The sequence below is a fragment of the Borostomias antarcticus genome, assembly GCF_949987555.1.
Source record: "Borostomias antarcticus genome assembly, chromosome: 11".
NCBI classification, from domain to species: Eukaryota; Metazoa; Chordata; class Actinopteri; order Stomiiformes; family Stomiidae; genus Borostomias; species Borostomias antarcticus.
The window spans coordinates 11531480-11551060 of NC_140244.1; the positions used below are offsets into that span (position 1 = coordinate 11531480).

A 19581-nucleotide genomic window follows, 5' to 3' on the forward strand; every position below is an offset into this window, starting at 1 on the left:
ATTTCTGTCAATATTCGAATTATATTCGAATCCCGAAGTTCGGACTCCCAGCCCTACTGCAGGCATTTGAGCAGACTGAATAGCTTGAGCTGAATCCAGGGTCATAGACCACACTCCTATGTCCCTATCCCTCTATCTCTCTATCCACCCCTCTATCTGTTCCTCTGTCTATCCCTCTATCTGTTACTCTTATCTAATCCTCTATCTGTTGCTCTGTCTATCCCTCTATCTATTCCTCTATCTGTCCCTATATCTATCTCTCTATCTATCCCTCTATCTATCCCTCTATCTATCTCTCTATCTGTTATTCTATCTATTCCTCTATCTGTTCCTCTGTCTATTCCTGTCTATCCCTCTATCTATCTCTCTACCTATTCCTCTATATGTTCCTCTATCTACCCCTCTATCTATTCCTCTATCTATCTCTCCATCTAGCCCTCTATTCCATCTATCCCTCTATCTAACTCTCTATCTGTCCCTCTATCCCTCTATCTGTACCTCTAGGTATTCATCTATCTCTCAATCTATTCCTCTATTCCTCAATCTATCCCTCTATCTATCACTCTATATTCCACTATCTATTCCTCTATCTGTTCCTCTATCTATTCCTCTATCTATCCCTCTATCTATTCCTCTATCTATCCCGCTAGTCTCTCCTCTTCCTCCTCCTCGTCCACCTCCTCCTCCCCTTCTCCCCTCCTCCCTTCCTCCTCTCCTCCTCCTCCACTCCCTCTCTCTTCTCAGACAATTTCACCCCTGGATGGAGCTCCTAATGGAACTGATTGAGCTTTTCTGGATGCCTTGGAGATTTCCTGGGTGAGAGACTATTTGTATTCTCCATGTGCTTGACCCCCCGTGACCCCTGGTCTGTGAGCCCGGCCCGCAGAGACCCGGGATCGGGGTCGTCCAGGTCCGCCACACGGCCTCCACACCGCCAGATGAGCTCTGGACAGGAGACCGGCCAGGCAGCCCCAGGACGTCTGAGCGTTCAGAGCAAGGGTGCATGGGTTCATTCAGAGGCATCACTCCAAATAGGTGTGTGTGTGTGTGTGTGTGTTTGTGCGTGTGTGTGTGCGTGCGCGTGTGTGAGCGTGCGTGTGTGTGTGTGAGCTCCCTTCCTTCGGGTCAGCAGCTCTTGCAGCAGAGACAGACAGAGGCTGTTCCTAAACTCCCAGGCGGGGAAATCACGTCTTGTTTTGACGTCAGCGTGTCGTTGACCAGCTGGTTCAGTCCCACCAAGCACCATCAGCAGACAGGCCACACATCCGTCAGAACAGCCCAGTGGGAGAAGGTCTGTGGTGTGTGGAGGTCTGTGAGAAGGTCTGTGGTGTGAGGAGGTCTGTGGTGTGAGGAGGTCTGTGGTGTGTGGAGGTCTGTGAGAAGGTCTGTGGTGTGAGGAGGTCTGTGGTGTGAGATGGTCTGTGGTGTGAGGAGGTCTGTGGTGTGAGGAGGTCTGTTAGAAGGTCTGTGGTGTGAGGAGGTCTGTGGTGTGAGGAGATCTGTGGTGTGAGGAGGTCTGTTAGAAGGTCTGGTGTGAGGAGGTCTGTTAGAAGGTCTGTGGTGTGAGAAGGTCTGTTAGAAGGTCTGTGGTGTGAGGAGGTCTGTTAGAAGGTCTGGTGTGAGAAGGTCTGTTAGAAGGTCGGTGGTGTGAGGAGGTCTGTTAGAAGGTCGGTGGTGTGAGGAGGTCTGTATGTGTGAGGAGGTCTGTGGTGTGAGGAGGTCTGTTAGAAGGTCTGTGGTGTGAGAAGGTCTGTTAGAAGGTCTGTGGTGTGAGAAGGTCTGTTAGAAGGTCGGTGGTGTGAGGAGGTCTGTATGTGTGAGGAGGTCTGTGGTGTGAGGAGGTCTGTTAGAAGGTCGGTGGTGTGAGGAGGTCTGTATGTGTGAGGAGGTCTGTGGTGTGAGGAGGTCTGTTAGAAGGTCGGTGGTGTGAGGAGGTCTGTATGTGTGAGGAGGTCTGTGGTGTGAGGAGGTCTGTTAGAAGGTCGGTGGTGTGAGGAGGTCTGTATGTGTGAGGAGGTCTGTGGTGTGAGGAGGTCTGTTAGAAGGTCGGTGGTGTGAGAAGGTCTGTTAGAAGGTCGGTGGTGTGAGGAGGTCTGTATGTGTGAGGAGGTCTGTGGTGTGAGGAGGTCTGTTAGAAGGTCGGTGGTGTGAGGAGGTCTGTATGTGTGAGGAGGTCTGTGGTGTGAGGAGGTCTGTTAGAAGGTCGGTGGTGTGAGGAGGTCTGTATGTGTGAGGAGGTCTGTGGTGTGAGGAGGTCTGTGGTGGACATATGAAGCTTGGAGAGGAGAGGTTACAGGATGCCATGAGAACACCAACAAGACATTCTCTCATTGTCCTGCCACATGCCAGGAGTCTGTCTGGCCAATCAGAGCAAGGGACTTCTTCTTCTTCTTCGCATTTAGCGTCGGGCTAGATGTGTGATATTCTCAGGAAATGGACCTAGCGCTTCTCTCATGTTTCTATCACTTTGTCTCTCACTCTCCCCCCTCCCTCTCTCTCTCTCACACACACACACACGCAGAGGTGGAGCAGATCGAGGCCATCGCCAAGTTCGACTACGCGGGGCGGAGTCCACGGGAGCTGTCCTTCAAGAAGGGGGCGTCGCTGCTGCTGTACCACCGCGCCTCCGAGGCCTGGTGGGAGGGCCGGCACAACGGCGTTGACGGCCTGATCCCGCACCAGTACATCGTGGTGCAGGACCTGTGAGTGACTGCTCGCCGCTCTCCCGGGGCGGACGCCCGTGGCTCAGGAGGTAGAGCGGGTCGTCCAGCGATCGTAAGGTCGGTGGTTCGAATCCCGGCTCCTCCTGACGACATGTCGAAGTGTCCTTAGGCAAAGACACTGAACCCCGAATTGCTCCCAACAAGCAGGCTAGCACCTTGCATGGTGAATGAGAGGCCTTCATTGTAGAGCGCTTTGGATAAAAAGTGCTCTTCTGTATAAGCGCAGTCCATTTACGCCAGCCGCTAATTCCTGGAAAACGCTGCTTCCTCACAAACAGAGAGTCCACCTCACGTCGTGAAGGAAGTAGCTCCAGTTAATTCATTGAAAACACCAGACATTCGTTCCAGGCAGGTGAAAGATGAGACACTCTGCCTCCTGTTACAGCGTGACTGACCTTCACTTAAGTTTGATGAATATACGTACACGTTGATAGTGAGCAAATGTTATTTTAATGCTTGAGAGAACGATATGGAGAAAGAACAAGTAAATAACGTGTCAGAGCAGTCGATATGTTTAATCAGCTTCCATTTATTCTCCGTCCACAACTTAGTAAAGTAAAGCTGCCGGCTCCTGTCTGAAGACAATTCATCTTACTCTTCTGTCTCTCACTCTCTCTCTCTCTTATTATTATTATTATTATTGTTATTTTAATGCTTGAGAGAACGATATGGAGAAAGAACAAGTAAATAACGTGTCAGAGCAGTCGAATTGTTTAATCAGCTTCCATTTATTCTCCGTCCACAACTTAGTAAAGTAAAGCTGCCGGCTCCTGTCTGAAGACAATTCATCTTACTCTTCTGTCTCTCTCTCTCTCTCCCTCTCTCCCTCTCTCTCTCTCCCTCTCTCTCTCTCCCTCTCTCTCTCTCTCTCTCTCTCTCTCTCTCTCTCTCCCACTCTCTCTCTCTCTCTCTCTTAGCGATGATGCCTTCTCAGACAACCTGAGTCAGAAGGCGGACAGCGAGGCGAGCAGCGGGCCCCTGCTGGACGACAAGTCCTCATCCAAGAATGAGGGTCTCTCCCCGTCCGAGAATGACTACGGCCTGGGGGCGGTCCTGGCCAGGTGGGCACAGGACGCCCACCTCTGTTAACCCTAATACTGTACCAATAGAATTACAACACTTATTACATTACACCTGGGGATACCGTATAGGTCAGGGCTGAGTTTCCCAGAGGCATCGTAGCGCTACGTTCATTATAGCGCTACGACGAACGTAGCGCTACGATGCCTCTGGGAAACTCAGCCCAGGACTCTGTTGAACAAGAAGATTCAAGATTCAAGAATCCTTTTATTTGTCACATGTAATGTACAGTGTACAGTCAAAGTGAATTGGTACTCAAAATTATGCTTGATACAAATAAACTGTAATACTCTATTACAAATTTACAAGTTACAAAGTTAGAAATTTACAAATTACAAAAATTACATACGTAACGCGTGTACTGTTTTACAATCAAAGGTACTTTTAAATAAGGGTTGGCTCCACTAAAACTGGACATTTTCCCTTTGCTTGTGCCCAGTCCGTCTCTGTCCAGGATGAGGCTGCGTTCGGACGGCGCCGCCATCCCGCCCCGGCGCCGCAGCGGTGCAGACGCCCACAGCCCCCCCCGGGGCGCGGACACGCCCCCACGCGCCGCCGCCTGCCCCAGCAGCCCCCACAAGGTGGCGGTGAGCCGCGGACGCATGGACAGCCCGGAGAAGAGGCGCCTGGGAGCCTTCGGCAGCGCAGGCAGCATCAACTACCCGGAGAGGAAGGCCTACCCGGAGGGCCACCCCCTGAGGCCTGGGCCCGGGGCCACGCGGCACAGCAGCCTGGGGGACCACAAGGCCCTGGAGGCAGAGGCACTGGCCGAGGTGGGGCCCTCTCTGTTTGTTAAACATGCAGGCTCCGCCCTCTCTGTCTCTGATACATACTTAGGCTCCGCCCTCTCTGTCCCTGTTACATACACAGGCTCCGCCCAGAGGAGTGAAAGGAAGTGTGCTGTCCCCACACACACACACACACACGCAACATCCACTCCGTGTGGACCATAAATAAAATCAAGGTCTTTTATTGAGGCCTCCCGCAATATTACTGATTACGTAGCTGTCGCGACTCTTAATAGTGAGAGCGGCACACCCAAAAAAAGACAGGGGAACGAGCACCGCGAGGAAGAGCGGTCGTCTCCCTCGGTCGTGTCTGAACGGCTAACGGTCTCCGTGTCACGCTGTCGCTGAGGGGAAAGCTGCTGAGCCTCTAAATGCTTGTTGATTATGACTCTGCTAGAATTCATCTCTCTGAACGGGGGGAGCTAATTGGGTATGGACAGCGTTTGAAACGGCAGAACGACGAGCGTCGCCGCTAATGATTCCCTCAGCGCAGAGTCTCCCGGTGACCGGACCGAATTTATGACCCTCACTGTCTGGGCATGGCGAGGTCAGGCGATTACAGTCTTATCGGTGATCTTTCATTATTCTGTTACGCAGACAGGAAACCTGAGGACAGAGATGGAGAGGAGAGTGTGCGTGTGGTGTGTGTGTGAGAGAGGGAGAGGGAGAGAGAGAGAGGGAGAGAGGAGAGGGAGAGAGAGAGGAGAGAGAGGGAGAGAGAGAGGGAGAGAGAGGCAGACAGACAGACAGGCAGGCAGACAGACAGGCAGGTGTGAGCCAGTCTGCAGCTGAGGAAGACACACACAGTACACGGCTGTCAATGTGGAAAGTCATAGCTGAAGTGAGTTTTTTTTATTTTTATTATATGCACATCGTTTACATAAGATCTCACTCATTCAGAGAATACACTTTCCCATTCCATTTTCAATTATGAAAGACAAAAATAACCATTAAAAGAACCTCGGGGAGACCACCTGCTGCTGCTGGCATGGACGAATAAAAATGACCAACCTCATGTTATGCATAAGAGTGATAAGCTCATACAAAGTCTGCTCTCATTGGGGCTATGAATGTGATCCATTTTGACCAAATTTGGAAGAATCTAACTTTTTGGGTTCTTAGAAAGTAGGTTAGCTTTTCCATATTAAATATTTCTAGTATAATTCCAAGCCAATCATCTATTGTGGGTGGTGAAGGAGTCATCCACCTTCTAGTGATTGATTTTGTACTTGCCACCAAGAGGGATTTGTATCAACTTTATATCGCTCCTACAGTACACTCCAAACATGTAACATGGCCCAAGTACAGAGTCTCGAAATTCAGAGGAGTGTGAACATTGAAAACAGAGTTCAGAGTAGTCTGAATATCCTTCCAAAAAACATTCAACTTGGGGCAGTCCCAGAAAACATGAAAATGATTAGCTACAGTTGAGCCACAATATCTCCAACAGGGCAAATCTGAACCTTTATATTTCTCCTGATAAGGTGTCTTAGGACCCTTTCACACCTACGTTGTTTAGTCCGGATTTTCAGACTTTCCAGTTTGATCCGAACCAAATTGGCAGGTGTGAAACCTCCTGGACCCCGGTGCGCGGATCAAAGACTCGATCTTTGATCCGACCTCAAGAGGTGGTCTCGGCTCGAACCAAGGTTCGCTGCTGCCTAATGTGAAATCAAACAGGATCAAACTTTCGGATCAAACAGACGGCGTGCATCCACAAACCAATCAGTGTCAAGTATAGGGAGACGCACCCCCATGCAAGCGATGACGATATAATGTAGATCTGCCACCAAAAATCCTTTGGTCCGCTGGTGTGAAAGCGAAGGTTATGGAACTAATCAATAAAAAATAACAAATGTGAAAGCACCAAACGGGATTCTGGTTGGGACCTTGGTCTAGACCTTTAGGTGTGAAAGCGCCCTGAAGTATCTGATGATATTCTAACAGCAATGTTCTCCAGTCCCATTGAAAGACCCAAATCTCCCAGGTCGCCTCCGATAGGTTGATCCTTGCCTCCCTTTCCCATTTCCCTTTTATATACAGAGTATCTTCAGACTTTACAAGGGATAAAGCGTTGTACAACTTGGAGATTGAGTTGGTAGGGATAGATGAAAAAGCTGGTTTCAACTGGTATTCCAACCTTAAACTTCCAGGTGGTACAAAATTAAGCGTCCTCACCTGAGTTTTTGAAATATTTACTTTATACCCGGACAATTTTCCAAAAGCAGACAGCGTTGACATCAATTCTGGGAATGACCTCTCGGGGTTGCTCAGGGCAACTAGCACATAATCCGCAAACATCACCACCTTGTGGTTAACCCCTGCAAACTCAATTCCATTAATTTTATGATTTTGCTTTATTAGTTTACCTAAGGGCTCTATAAATAGATGGAAGAGGAGGGGAGAAACTGCGCAGCCTTGTCTGTAGCCACGCTGTAAATTAAAAGGATCAGAGAGATCGCCATTTATCTTTATTCTGGCTGAAGGCTTATCATACAGCAATTGAATTGTTCTGATGAAATTATCATGAAAGCCAAATTTTCCCAAAACCTTATATAAGAATACCCAACTGACAGTCAAAGGCTTTCTCTGCATCTAGACTCACTACAATCAATTCAGTTTTAACCTTATGAATATGCCCAAGAATATGTAGAGTTCTCCTTATATTATCCGTAGTTTGTCTATGGCGAATAAAACCAGTCTCGTCTAAATTAATAAGATCAGGTAGGACCTTCTCTAATCCGCGGGCAAAAATAGAAGTGAACAATTTATAATCTAAGTTCAGTACACTAATTGGACAATAGTTACCACATTCCTGTACATCCTTCCCATCTTTTGGAATGACAGAGATAATCGCCTCCCTCCAAGAGGGCGGTATTTCTCCTTCCTGCAAAATCCAGTTGAACGTCTTGTGCAAAAGCGGTGTTAATTCTGACTTGAAACTGCAGTACCACTGTGTATTATAACCCTCGGCCCCTGCTGCTCTCCCAGTCTTTCATCTGGTGATGGCCGAATCTACTGTATCTCCTCAACTGAAATAGGTTTTATTAGGTTCTCATTTTACGCCCCAGAGAGTGAGGGGAATTCTAGGGAGCTGAGAAAAACATCAATATCATTCTCCTTGGATGCTATTGGCTGAGAATATAAATCCCTGTAAAAGGCCTCAAAGCATTCTTTTTAATTTTATCCAGTTTAGTTTCCTTAGTCTTTGGATTTCTCACTTTATACTATCCTCCTGCTGTTTGCGTAGTTTATACGCCAAGTATTTCCCTGACCTCCCACCTATCTCATAATACTTCTGCTTCAGGAAGACACATTTCTTCTGGTCCTCTTGCGTATAGATGTCATTAACTTCACCCTGTAGTTTCCTTATTTCCTGTTTCAGACTGGGAGTAGGGTTAGTGGTATCTTCCTGTAATGTATGTTTTAGCCTTCCCTGTAGATCGTCTAATTTCTGCCCTTTGGTCTTCCTCCCTCATAAAGGAACTAATAGCGATTCATTTCCCTCTCATCACTGCTTTAAGTGTGTCCCACACAATAACTGGTGATACTTCCCCTGTATTGTTGATTTCTAAATATTCTTTGATGTCCTCCTTTACTTTAGACAAGGTTTCAACATCATTAAATACATGTGAGTTTTTCATTTTTTCCTCTCCAGGAGCAGGGACATAGAAATAGGGCTGTGGTCTGATAAATCCATTGTTAAAATAGTACATTCTTCTTCTTTGCATGGGGGAATGAATAATGAGTATAGTCTCTACTAGCAGGGTGTAGTTCCCTCCACATATCAATTATGCCCATTTCTTCCATATAGGAGTTCACCTTCCTTACTCACTTAAGTGGATTATTCTGACCTGACAATCTAGATGAGTCTAATTTAGAATTAAGTTTAATATTAAAGTATCCCCCACATACAACCACATCCTGAGAGCCCACCATTAAATCAAAAACCTTCCTATAAAATAACCAATTGCTCCCAGGGGGGGAATACACATTTAACAGTGTGATTTCGGTCTCCTCTATCCTACCAGTCACACTGGAGAAATCTACCTTCATCATCACTCATTTCTGAGACATGTTCATAGTTAAGTGTATTAGAGATAAGGGTAGCCACACCCCTTTTGTGCTTCGACTTGACGTGTTTAAACCCCTTTTCAGTTTCGAATGTTCTACCTGGCTCATGTGAGTCTCTTGGAGCAGAGCTATCTGTGCATTTTCTTTCTTCAGCTTGGACAATATCTTGCCCCTCTTGACTTGATTCAAGACCCCATTAAAATTAAAAGATAATATTTTCACCGATCCGCTTTGCATGTATTTATAACCAGAATTGGATCAACATACTTATCACTACATGCAGCAGCAGGTAAGCTCCCCCTAATGAAACAACAAAGAACGGAACGTATAAAACGTAAATCAGAACTCGTGGTAAAAGTTACAAGCATAAATGCACCAAATTGCGCTTCCACTGCAGTGAATCGCTCCCGCTGCAGTCCCTAAACTTTGAAGGATGTCCCCTATCAACTCCTAGAGCTAGAGGGCATTCAACCCTGGTGGTGACTTAAAGAAGAGTGCCCTCACACTTTAGTCCCGACAGTGTTTACAACTATATTACGTCTATTATATATTCCTTCTAACCATCTAACCATAGTCTAGGCAGGTTACTCCGACGTACGCTTGAATACTTGCAACTTGTCCTTGTATCCCGTGGCCCCTCTGGCTCTCGGGAGTATGTCGGTTCCTCGCAGGCTGCCAAGACGACCGCCTCTGAAGTTGTTCACGGAGTGTCGCTGGCTGCGGAATCACTGACACAGGTAGACCTCGGCGCAAATGGTCCGCCGTCGCATCCTCCACAGTGTCGTAGAGCTTTGATTGAAGCTTCTCTAGCACTGTTAGCATCTGTTAGCCATTATCTCGTCTGTATTTTGGAGTTGTTCCTCGTTCTCGCCGACCCTAGCTTCCACATTCTCGAGCCTCGCCTTCATTTCTGAAATTTCTCATTAAATGTCCTGAAGCTGTTGTCTTTTCTAAAGCCCCTCAACTCTTTCAGGATTAGGGCTAAATCAACCGATTCCCCCTCATGCTCTGATCCCACGTCCTCGTGAGAGCACGGAGGCAAGCTAGCCAGGCTAGCTTTAACTACTTCAGATAATTGCAACTCGTCACTTCTAGGTTGCGGGGGACCTCTTTCTCAAATTTCTATGCTTAAACGACATCTTAGCCCCTTACCACACGTTTTTAGTGTATTTCGGCAAATTAATTATTTACTCTGGGGCAAATTTAAATTACTAGTGTCAGGAGCTCTTTCCCTAAGCTGCCACCCCCTCAACGCCGGAAATGGAAGCCTGAAGTGAGTTTTAAGATGTGTAATGTTGTCAGGAACTACTGATGATTGAAGTGGTTGATGTCCTGCTGTCTCCTCTTGGACAATATGTTCACCATCTGCTTTTGTCCCCTGTCTGTTTCTATGTTTGTTTGTCTGTGTGCACGTGTGTGTGTGCATGTGTGTGTCCATGTATGTGTCTGTGTCTGTCCATGTGTGTGTGTGTGCACCTGTGTGTGTGTGTGTCTGTGTCTTTCAATGTGTGTGTGTGTGTGTGTGAACTGCACCCTACGCCAGGACATTGAGAAGACCATGACCACGGCGCTTCACGAGCTGCGTGAGCTGGAGCGCCAGAACACGGCCAAGCAGGCGCCAGACGTGGTTCTGGACACGCTGGAGCCCATCCTGAAGACCGCCATGACCCCGGCGCCCGGGTCGGAGCCCGCTAGCCCGCTGCACACCATCATGATCCGCGACCCGGACGCCGCCATGCGCCGCAGCAGCAGCTCCACCTCCGAGATGATGACCACCTTCAAGCCCGCCCTCTCCGCCCGCCTGGCCGGCACCCAGCTCCGCCCGCCGCCCCTGCGCCCGGCGCGCCCGCCCCCCGCCGCCCAGCACCGCTCCAGCAGCTCCTCCTCCTCGGGCGTGGGCAGCCCCGCCGTCACGCCCACCGAGAAGATGTTCCCCGGTGGCAACAGCGGCGGCCCCGGCGCAGCGGCTAGCGCCTCGGCTAACGCTACGGCTAACGCGGCCGGCGACAAGTCAGGCACTATGTAGCTACGCCCGACAAGAGCTTGAGGGGGAAAGACGCAGCGGGCGACGGTTGCTTTGGGGTGCTCCTGGATGTGGCCAAGATGAGAGTTGAATTGCGCAGAGCAGAGAAGGTGTGGGTTTTCTCCTAGCTAGCTTGCTTTTTATTTTTATTTGTATTCTGGTAGCTTGTCCAGTGATTAGCCCCAGTGAAGAGCTAGGTGGAGAGGCTGTAGGGGTCTGGTATCGATTCAACCCGACACCCTGTGAATTTTGATCTGAAGAGCCAACGTGAAGAGAAACAGTCAAATAACCTCAAACCTTTTTTTCTGTTTTACCTCAAACATTAACAGAGTTCATCTGTGGCTAGGTCCTTATTTTTAAAGGTTTAATTTGAATGCAAGTAAAGCATTGGTTTTTCTCCCCTGCACTGGTTGTCCAGATGACGTTTGGACAAGAATTGACATTCAGTCTGCTAGGCTGTCTGTGAGACTGTAACCAACATGGCCGACATTCAGTCTGCTAGGCTGTATGTGAGACTATAACCAACATGGCCGACATTCAGTCTGCTAGGCCGTCTGTGAGACTGTAACCAACATGGCTGCCGGCCACTTGGGTGTACATAAAGACTTACTTGAAGTTGTTATGCTTTCTGTTTGTACAGTAGTATGAGGGATGTTCAAAGTAACGACATAGCAACGTTGTGTAGGCCTCCATGTATGAGATGCAGAAAAACTGAACTAATATACTGTACCAACTAATTGAAACCTGTGGTAAAACAATGTAGTTTAACTTGTACATAATTTATGACTAGTATGTTTTGTTTTTTTGTTTGTTTGTTGTTTTTTTTTGGGGGGGGGGCGGTAATCTTGTACAGGCCAAGACCGAACAGGTGAGGGGATGATGTGAATGGGATGAACAGGTGAGGGGATGATGTGAATTGGATGAACAGGTGAGGGGATGATGTGAATGGCATTTGTCAATCAGCAGCAGGTATTAATCACCAAACACCCAGAGATTTTTGCACATGAACAGCAAACAACACACATGGACATAAACATTTTCATACAGTACTCATTGTATTAAAGATGGCTGCGCTCTGGTATGCATGCACAGTTCACAACATTCAAACAGGAAATCTACCTTTTCATTAACATAAGTGTCCATGCTGGCTCTAAGCATAAAACTCCATAACTTTATTTCATAACTTCGCCATCCTTAAGACAACCCCTTGCCTGTTTCAGTCTGATTCACGTCATGCTATTACTGGGCAAAAATATGCTGGAAAATAATGTCAGAAGTTCTTTTTGAGTTCTAAAATGTGATAACTTTAGATGGCACCAGTCTTGCCTGAGCAGTTAGTGCTACGTTAATTAAATGTTGTAATATATTAACAGAAACAATCTCTCCCTCCCTGTCTGTCTGTCTGCCCATTTTCCGGTCGGGACAAACGTCCACAACACACCCCAGGTCACCCAGTCCTCCCCCTGTTTTCAGAGCATTAGTAGCGAGGGAAGCGATTAGCCAGGCGCTGAGGGAACCGTCGCTCTACATCAGCTCTGCTGCGCTGTCACTCAGCCCTGGCCGTTCTGAACGGTAGCCACCAGGCCCAGGGCTGCCCCCGCCCCCCCCCCCCCAGGGCTGCTCCCACCCCCCTCCCCCCAGGGCTGTGACTGCATGTCCGTGTCCTCGGCATACCTGGCCAGCAGCCCGCCCTGCTCTGCATGTGTGCTGTGCTGTCCGCCCCACTCATATACTGTGGCTATTGAACAATGAGTGCTTGTGGTGCCTTGCTTTGGTTTAAAAAAAACAACAACAACTCACAAATGGCTTCATTATACGCCTGTTATTCTGTCAGTGTAACCGTTCTGAAATGAGGAGAATGATGAATGAAACCAAACGCCACAAACACACAGCAGTAGCACAGGGGTTCAGAGGCTGGTAATGAAACCGTAGTGGGCTGAAGTCAGAGCACGTTATTTGAACTGAGATACGCTTTTATTTGGATACATTTCCATGACAATTGCTTTCCAATCTGTTGCGTGATGTGCTTGATGTTGACTCAAAGAACAGGGACAGCAGCTCCACAGAGTCAGACGTACAGTAAGCATACAGTAAACATACAGTAAGCATACAGTAGACATACAGTAGACATCTCTGCTGCGGGGATACTGCGTGGGGTGTACCGCCCCCTGGTGGGCGACTTGTACACTACAGGAACCCCTCAGCACAGGGAGCCCAGAGATGGCTGGAGACTGAGGTTAATGCCCTTCTATCCTCTGTTGGTATTAATAGCACTGCTCTGGCCCTCCTGAGTCGGGGTCTCGTGGGTCTCTCACTCCGAGGGCGCCGTGGAAACGGGTCAGGATGTGATGTGGGCATCCATCTGTGACACGGGAGCTGACATGGCAGTGGATCGTATACATGAGCTGGTTGAACAAAAAGCATTTGACTAAACAAAACACATTTGACTGTGACAACAAATTGATAATTTTTTGTCTATCATTTTTCAGCTGGGTACATTCGAGAGCATTGTTCCCCAAACACACAAGCTGCACGTTTTAAGATGAAGGAAAGCACAGACTAAATGTTTGAAATTTTGAAATTAACATCTTTTATGTATGAACTAGACTGTTCTCACATTTTAGTGTTTTTAGTATTTTGTTTATTTATATACCCTTTTGTCAAAAAGGAGTATTTTAAGTGCCTTTTGTGCACATTATCAGTTTATAATGGACTTGTATAATTACTTTTTTAACTACAGTATGCTGTCACTCAGTTGTCATGTTTGATATAAACGTTGACATTTTTTATCATATTTTTTTCCTTGTAACATCTTCATGCACGTGAAATAACCTGAGGAATTTTGTGTTAATAAGGATATGTGTACATATGTAATGTATGCATCACTATAGAGGAATTACTATGAACTTCTCATTTGTGTGTCATCTCATCAGAGTGACTGATAAATGTTGTATGGAATGATTGTCTATCTATGCTCTTGTGGATTCAGTGAAGGTTTATGAAGACTGCTGTACACATACCCAGGCGTGGACTTAGACATTTTGGGGGTCCATTTTCCTCTTGCCAATGTTGTTCCTCCATTTCCATATTTTTCATAATTGGAACCATGGGGAAAATCTGAATGAAGATGCAGTTTAAAATGCATCCAAAATAATGTCTCATAAAGAAAGAATCTTTTCATTTGTACTTTTATGTGTGTGAATATGACTCTTAAACTAATATTAACATCACAAGCAGCCGTTTAGTGGTCAGGAGGGTGTTTTCCTGGACCCCTACTGTATGTACTGTGGTAGTCTACTGCACACACCTACAGTATCATGATCAGATCATCTCAGCTCATGTCTGTCTCTCCTCCCTGTGAAGTGGTTCAGAGATGAGACTCTTCTCATCTGCTAACTCATTCATTAAAGCTAACGTCTCACCCAGTCTTAAAGGCCAAGGGTCACTGCCTGTGGATCCTCCTGTACTTGCACGGTTTCTAGGGCACTCGGTGCACTCTCTTCTCCTCTACGCTCTGCGTGTGGTGTTCAAGGACCTGTATCTGAGTTCTGGAATGTATGCTAGAAAAATGGATGACGTATGTTTGCTAAGATAAATAAGCCTATATTCATCATCATAAGATAAACAAGCCTATATTCATGATCATAAGAACTTGACATTCAGATACCAAACTGGGCTGGATGCCTGTGGTGGGGACTGTAAGCAGTGTGAAATGTCATTCTGTCTGTTTACCCTCTTTCTCTCTCTCTCTCTCTCAATCTCTCCCCCTCTCTCTCTCTTTGTCTAGTGATGCTGTTTGTTCAAGAGTGTCTGATTGGTTGAACCCCTCGTGATGTAATGTACACCATGCCACTGACTGGATGTTGAGAACCTCTTATGTCCAAATAAAAGCTAAACTTTTTGCCCTCTGATATCGGCCCTCTCTGGGTGAGTGATTTCATCAATGTGGCTGAAGATTTGTCCAAAATATGTTCTGTACTAAGAGATGCAGCCTGTTAGCCTGAACTACAGTGTACTGTAATTAATAGATACTATAGATGTTATCTAATACATAATCAACCAACCAAATTGTGTTATGAGAACCAGGTACAGAACCATTTCAAACCAATTCTGCCAGTGAGGGACCTTTGTCACAGAACCTACTCTACCATGGGGAAAAAACAATATCATTGTTTTAGAAATTTATTAAAACAATATATTTTTTTCTCAGACTTTAGGCCTTTTCAAGAGGGCGCCGCCATAGTAATCTAGGCCCTGTTTCATATAAAACCCATGATATATAGATATATATATATATATATATAGACTCTGGTAAGAACAACAGCCTGCATCTGCTATCCTCTCCTCACAAAGAAAAGCTGAACCAAGTTCCTCCTGCAGCCACCTGGGGGAGACAGCCTACCCCAGCACCAGGCAGACCAGCGACACCGACTTCTACACATGAAGCTCTCTCCCTACCCAGAGAGACAGAGGGGGGGCAGCATGGTAAATGGACTGCACTTATATAGCTTATCCAAAGCAATTTATAATGAAGGTGTCTCATTCACCCATTCACACACACACAGGGAGCAATTTGGGGTTCAGTGTCTTTGCCCAAGGACACTTGGACATGTCAGGAGTAGCTGGGATTCGAACCACCAACCCTACGATAATTGGACAATCTGCTCTACCTCCTGAGCCACAGCCGCCCTTATCATACACTATATGGACAAAAGTATTGGGCCACCTAAACATTACACCTACAGGAGCTTTTATGACATCCCATTCTAAATTCATAGGTATTAATATGGAGTTGGTCCCCCTTTGCAGCTACTGTATAACAGCTTCCACTCTTCTGGAAAGGCTTTCTACAAGATTTTGGAGTGTGTCTGTGGGAATTTTTGCCCATTCATCCAGAAGTGCACTTATAAGGTCAGACACTGATGTTGGACGAGAGGGCCTAGCTCACAATCTCCGTTCTAGTTCATCCCAAAGGTGTCTAATGGGCTTGAGGTCAGGGCTCTGTGCGGGCCAGTCAAGTTCTTCCACACCAACCTCCCCCAACCACGCCTTTAGGGATCTTGCTTTGTGCACTGGGGCACAATCATGCTGGAACAGAAAAGGGCCTGCCCCAAACTGTTACAACAAAGTTGGAAGCATAGAATTGTCCAAAATGTCTTGGTAAGCTGAAGCATTAACATGTCCCTTCACTGGAACTAAGGGGCCTAGACCAACCCCAGAAAAACAACCCTAGACCATTATCCCTCCTCCACCAAACTCTACAGTTGGCACAAAGCAGTCAGGCAGGTAACATTCTCCTGGCATTCTCTAAACCCAGACTCATCCATCAGACTACCAGATGGAGAAGCGTGATTCGTCACTCCACTGAACAAGTTTCCACTGTTCCAGAGTCCAGTGGCGGCGTGCTTTACACCACTCCATCCGACGCTTGGCATTGCGCTTGGTGATGTAAGGCCCTCTCGTCATCAGTCTGACCTCACAAGTGCACTTCTGGATGAATGGCCAAAAATTGCCACAGACACACTCCATAATCTTGTAGAAAGCCTTTCCAGAAGAGTGGAAGCTGTTATACAGTAGCTGCAAAGGGGGGCCCAACTCCATATTAATGCCTATGAATTTAGAATGGGATGTCATAAAAGCTCCTGTAGGTGTAATGTATAGGTGGCCCAATACATTTGTCCATATAGTGTATGATAAGGGCAGCTGTGGCTCAGGAGGTAGAGCAGGTCGGCCAATTATCGTAGGGTTGGCAGTTCGAATCCCGGCTACTCCTGACAACATGTCCAAGTGTCCTTGGGTAAACACACTGAACCCCAAATTGCTCCCAATGAGCAGGCTAGCACCGTGCATGGAAGCTGCCACCATTGGTGTGTGAATGTGTGAATGGGTGGTCTTCTTTTTAAAGCGCTTTGGATAAGCTATATAAGAGCAGTCCATTTACCATTTACCATGCTGCCCCCTCGCCAACTCCATATTAATGCCTATGAATTTAGAATGGGATATCATAGAAGCTCCTGTAGGTGTAATGTGTAGGTGGCCCAATACTTTTGTCCATATAGTGTATATCCATGCAGGCCAGGGGAAAACAATGGTGACAGTAATGAACAATCAACGCTGCTCTATCGGACGATTATTTACTGTGGATCAAGTTCTATGTAATTATGGCCTACTCTAAATTCTGAATGGTGGTTGTACAGTTTCACCTGGGATTTCTATCAGCAGCCAACAAGACGATATAGTCTACACCGAACTCAATTAGTTCCACATCAGAGACCCATAATTAAATAATCCAAGCATATGAAATGATCCTCACATACTGTAGCAGGCTACTGGATAACAGAGAGGCTGGTGTAACATTCTTAACATCGAGCTGTTTAGTGTTTTGCAAACTCTAGTCAGTGTGACCCATCTCTCAAGCTAAAGGGTTTAATCAGTTGTCCTAGCGTTCTTGATGATTTCCAGTTTATTTGAGTTGTTGCACAATAGGGCAGTTGTCTCTGCAACTGCATAACATCCATACATGCTGTAGGTAATGATAATATTGTAGCTGTTATGTGGATTTGTATTGGTGAGTGACTCGCTGGACCCCTGTAGTTTGCGTACCAGGCCAGAATCATCATGGACAATGCCATCATCTACCTGCTCCACAGAGCTTACTCACACCTGGAGAGGCCGGGAAGCACAGTGAGAGACCTGCTTTTTAACTTTTCCAGTGCATTCAACACCATCCTGCCCCTCCGGCTCGCGGAGAAGCTCCCAGCAATGCGGGTTGACTACAACATGGTGGCCTGGATCACAGACTTCCTCACCAGCAGGCTACAGCATGTCCGACTGCAGGGCTGCCTGTCTGATGTGGTGAGAAGCAACATGGGCGCCGCCCAAAGAACACCTTTCCTGTTCACTCTCTACACCTTCGACCACAACTTTGTCACCTCCAGAAGTTCTCGGACGACTCCTCTATTGTGGGCTGCATCGGGACAGATGATTAGGTACAGTACAGAGTAGAGTGACGCGATCCAGAGATTTGTTGAATGGTCTGAGGAGAACCAGCTCCAAATCAACATCAGCAAGACCAAGGAGCTGGTGGTGGACTTCAGAAGGAACCAACGGCCTCCAGCCCCCATCACCATCCAGGGGGAGGAAGTTGAGATGGTGGACTCATACAAGTTCCTGGGAATGCACCTGAACAACAAACTGGACTGGACTGACAAAACTGAGGCCCTCTATAGGAAAGGACAGAGCAGACTGTTCTTCCTCAGGAGGCTCAGGTCCTTTAATGTGTGTAGCAGGCTACTGAGGATGTTCTACTAGTCTGTGGTAGCCAGCACACTGTTCTTTGCCGTGGCCTGCTGGGGAGGCAGCATTAAGTCTGGGGAGTCAAACAAGCTGAACAAGCTGGTGAGGAGGGCTGGCTCCTGAAGTCTATTCTGGACAACCCCTCCCACCCCTCTTTAACGAACTGTAGCAGATGGGGAGCACCTTCAGCTACAGGCTCATCCCACCCAGGTGTAAGATAGAGCGGTTCAGACGTTCCTTTGTGCCAACCTGCCAGACTGTATAACAGTACCTGAGTCTGAGGTATGTCCCAGATCCAATCTTATACCTCCCGAACGGCTCACAGACCCATCGGGGCACCCTGGTAATATATTTTTTCTCTCTCAGACGGAGGGCAGCTGACATTTGGCTCAAAGCCACATGTGCAATTTTTAACATTTTTTTGTTAAGTTATACAAAGAATCTACAATACATGTATACGGTACACAAATCAACAATACATGTAGCCTACACAATTAGATAATAGAACAAAAAACAAAAGACATAAAACAGAGCACATAGGGTTATCTATTAAGCAAGGATGGCCTGATAATATCAAACTTGTTTGATATTTTGATTATTACGTCACTACTTTACAGTGGTTCAATTCTCCCTCCCTCAAATCCTGTAGTGTGTGATGAGCCGCTATTTTCAAGTCTTGTCATGTGTGCATGTTTGAGTTTCACGAGAAGAACATCGAACCCTAACCCTCTCCATGGGAGATGGGAGACTCTAGGGAGTGTGTATTCATATTTCAACCCAGGAGGGCTGCAGTACCACCTCCCTCCTCCTCCCCACTCCCTCCTCCTCATCTCCTCCTCCACCCCCCTCCCTCCTCCTCCCTCCTCCCCTCCTCCTCCTACACTCCCTCTCTCCTCTCCTCCATCCCACCCCCCCCTCCTCCTCCTCCTCAACCCTTTACATTACAGTCATTTACATTTAGCTGATGCTTGGGGATGCTGAGGAGCACTCATGATGATATTCACACATCGCCTCCATTGTCACACGCCACTTCCTTTGAAGTTGATAAGAAGAGAAAATCGAAATCCAACCGTCCCACTTTTTAATTTTCTGCCAGATACCAGATCTGTTCCCATGCTGCCATAGGTAAACCCATTACCAAACTGAAACCGTACCTCTCTCCTAAGGACCTGGAGACAGTCATCCATGCTTTTATTTCTTTGAGATTGGATTACTGTAATGCCTTGTATGTAGGCCTTGACCAGCGGTCACTGAGGTGCCTGCAATTGGTCCAGAATGCTGCTGCACGCCTCCTGACTGGAATCACGAAGCGGGACCACATCACACCGGTGCTGGCCTCCCTCCACTGGCTTCCTGTTCGCTTCAGGATTGATTTTAAAATCTTAATCTTCATTTTTAAGGCTCTACATGGTTTGGCCCCCCAATATCTGGGGGAACTGATTCAAGTTCGTGCGACATCTAGAACCCTGGGGTCCTCATCCGAGACTCTTTTAACAGTCCCTAGATCAAGACTTAAGATCAAGGGTGACCGAGCTTTTGCGGTGGCTGGCCCAAAGCTCTGGAACAGCCTCCCTCTGCACACTAGACACGCACAGAA

General features: G+C 47.1%; 1 protein-coding gene across 2 annotated transcripts in view; it reads left to right on the forward strand.

The window, feature by feature from the left end:
• The window catches only part of srgap3 (SLIT-ROBO Rho GTPase activating protein 3), a 128701-nt gene extending 114115 nt beyond the window's left edge, over positions 1-14586 (forward strand). For both annotated transcript variants that reach the window (XM_084445864.1, XM_084445865.1), the window contains exons 19-22: positions 2522-2702; positions 3641-3784; positions 4243-4576; positions 10209-14586. In XM_084445864.1, coding sequence (XP_084301990.1) covers positions 2522-2702; positions 3641-3784; positions 4243-4576; positions 10209-10691 — 1142 coding nt within the window. In that variant the 3' untranslated portion in view covers positions 10692-14586. The remainder of the gene's footprint in view (positions 1-2521; positions 2703-3640; positions 3785-4242; positions 4577-10208) is intronic.
• The last annotated feature ends 4995 nt before the right edge of the window (positions 14587-19581 follow it).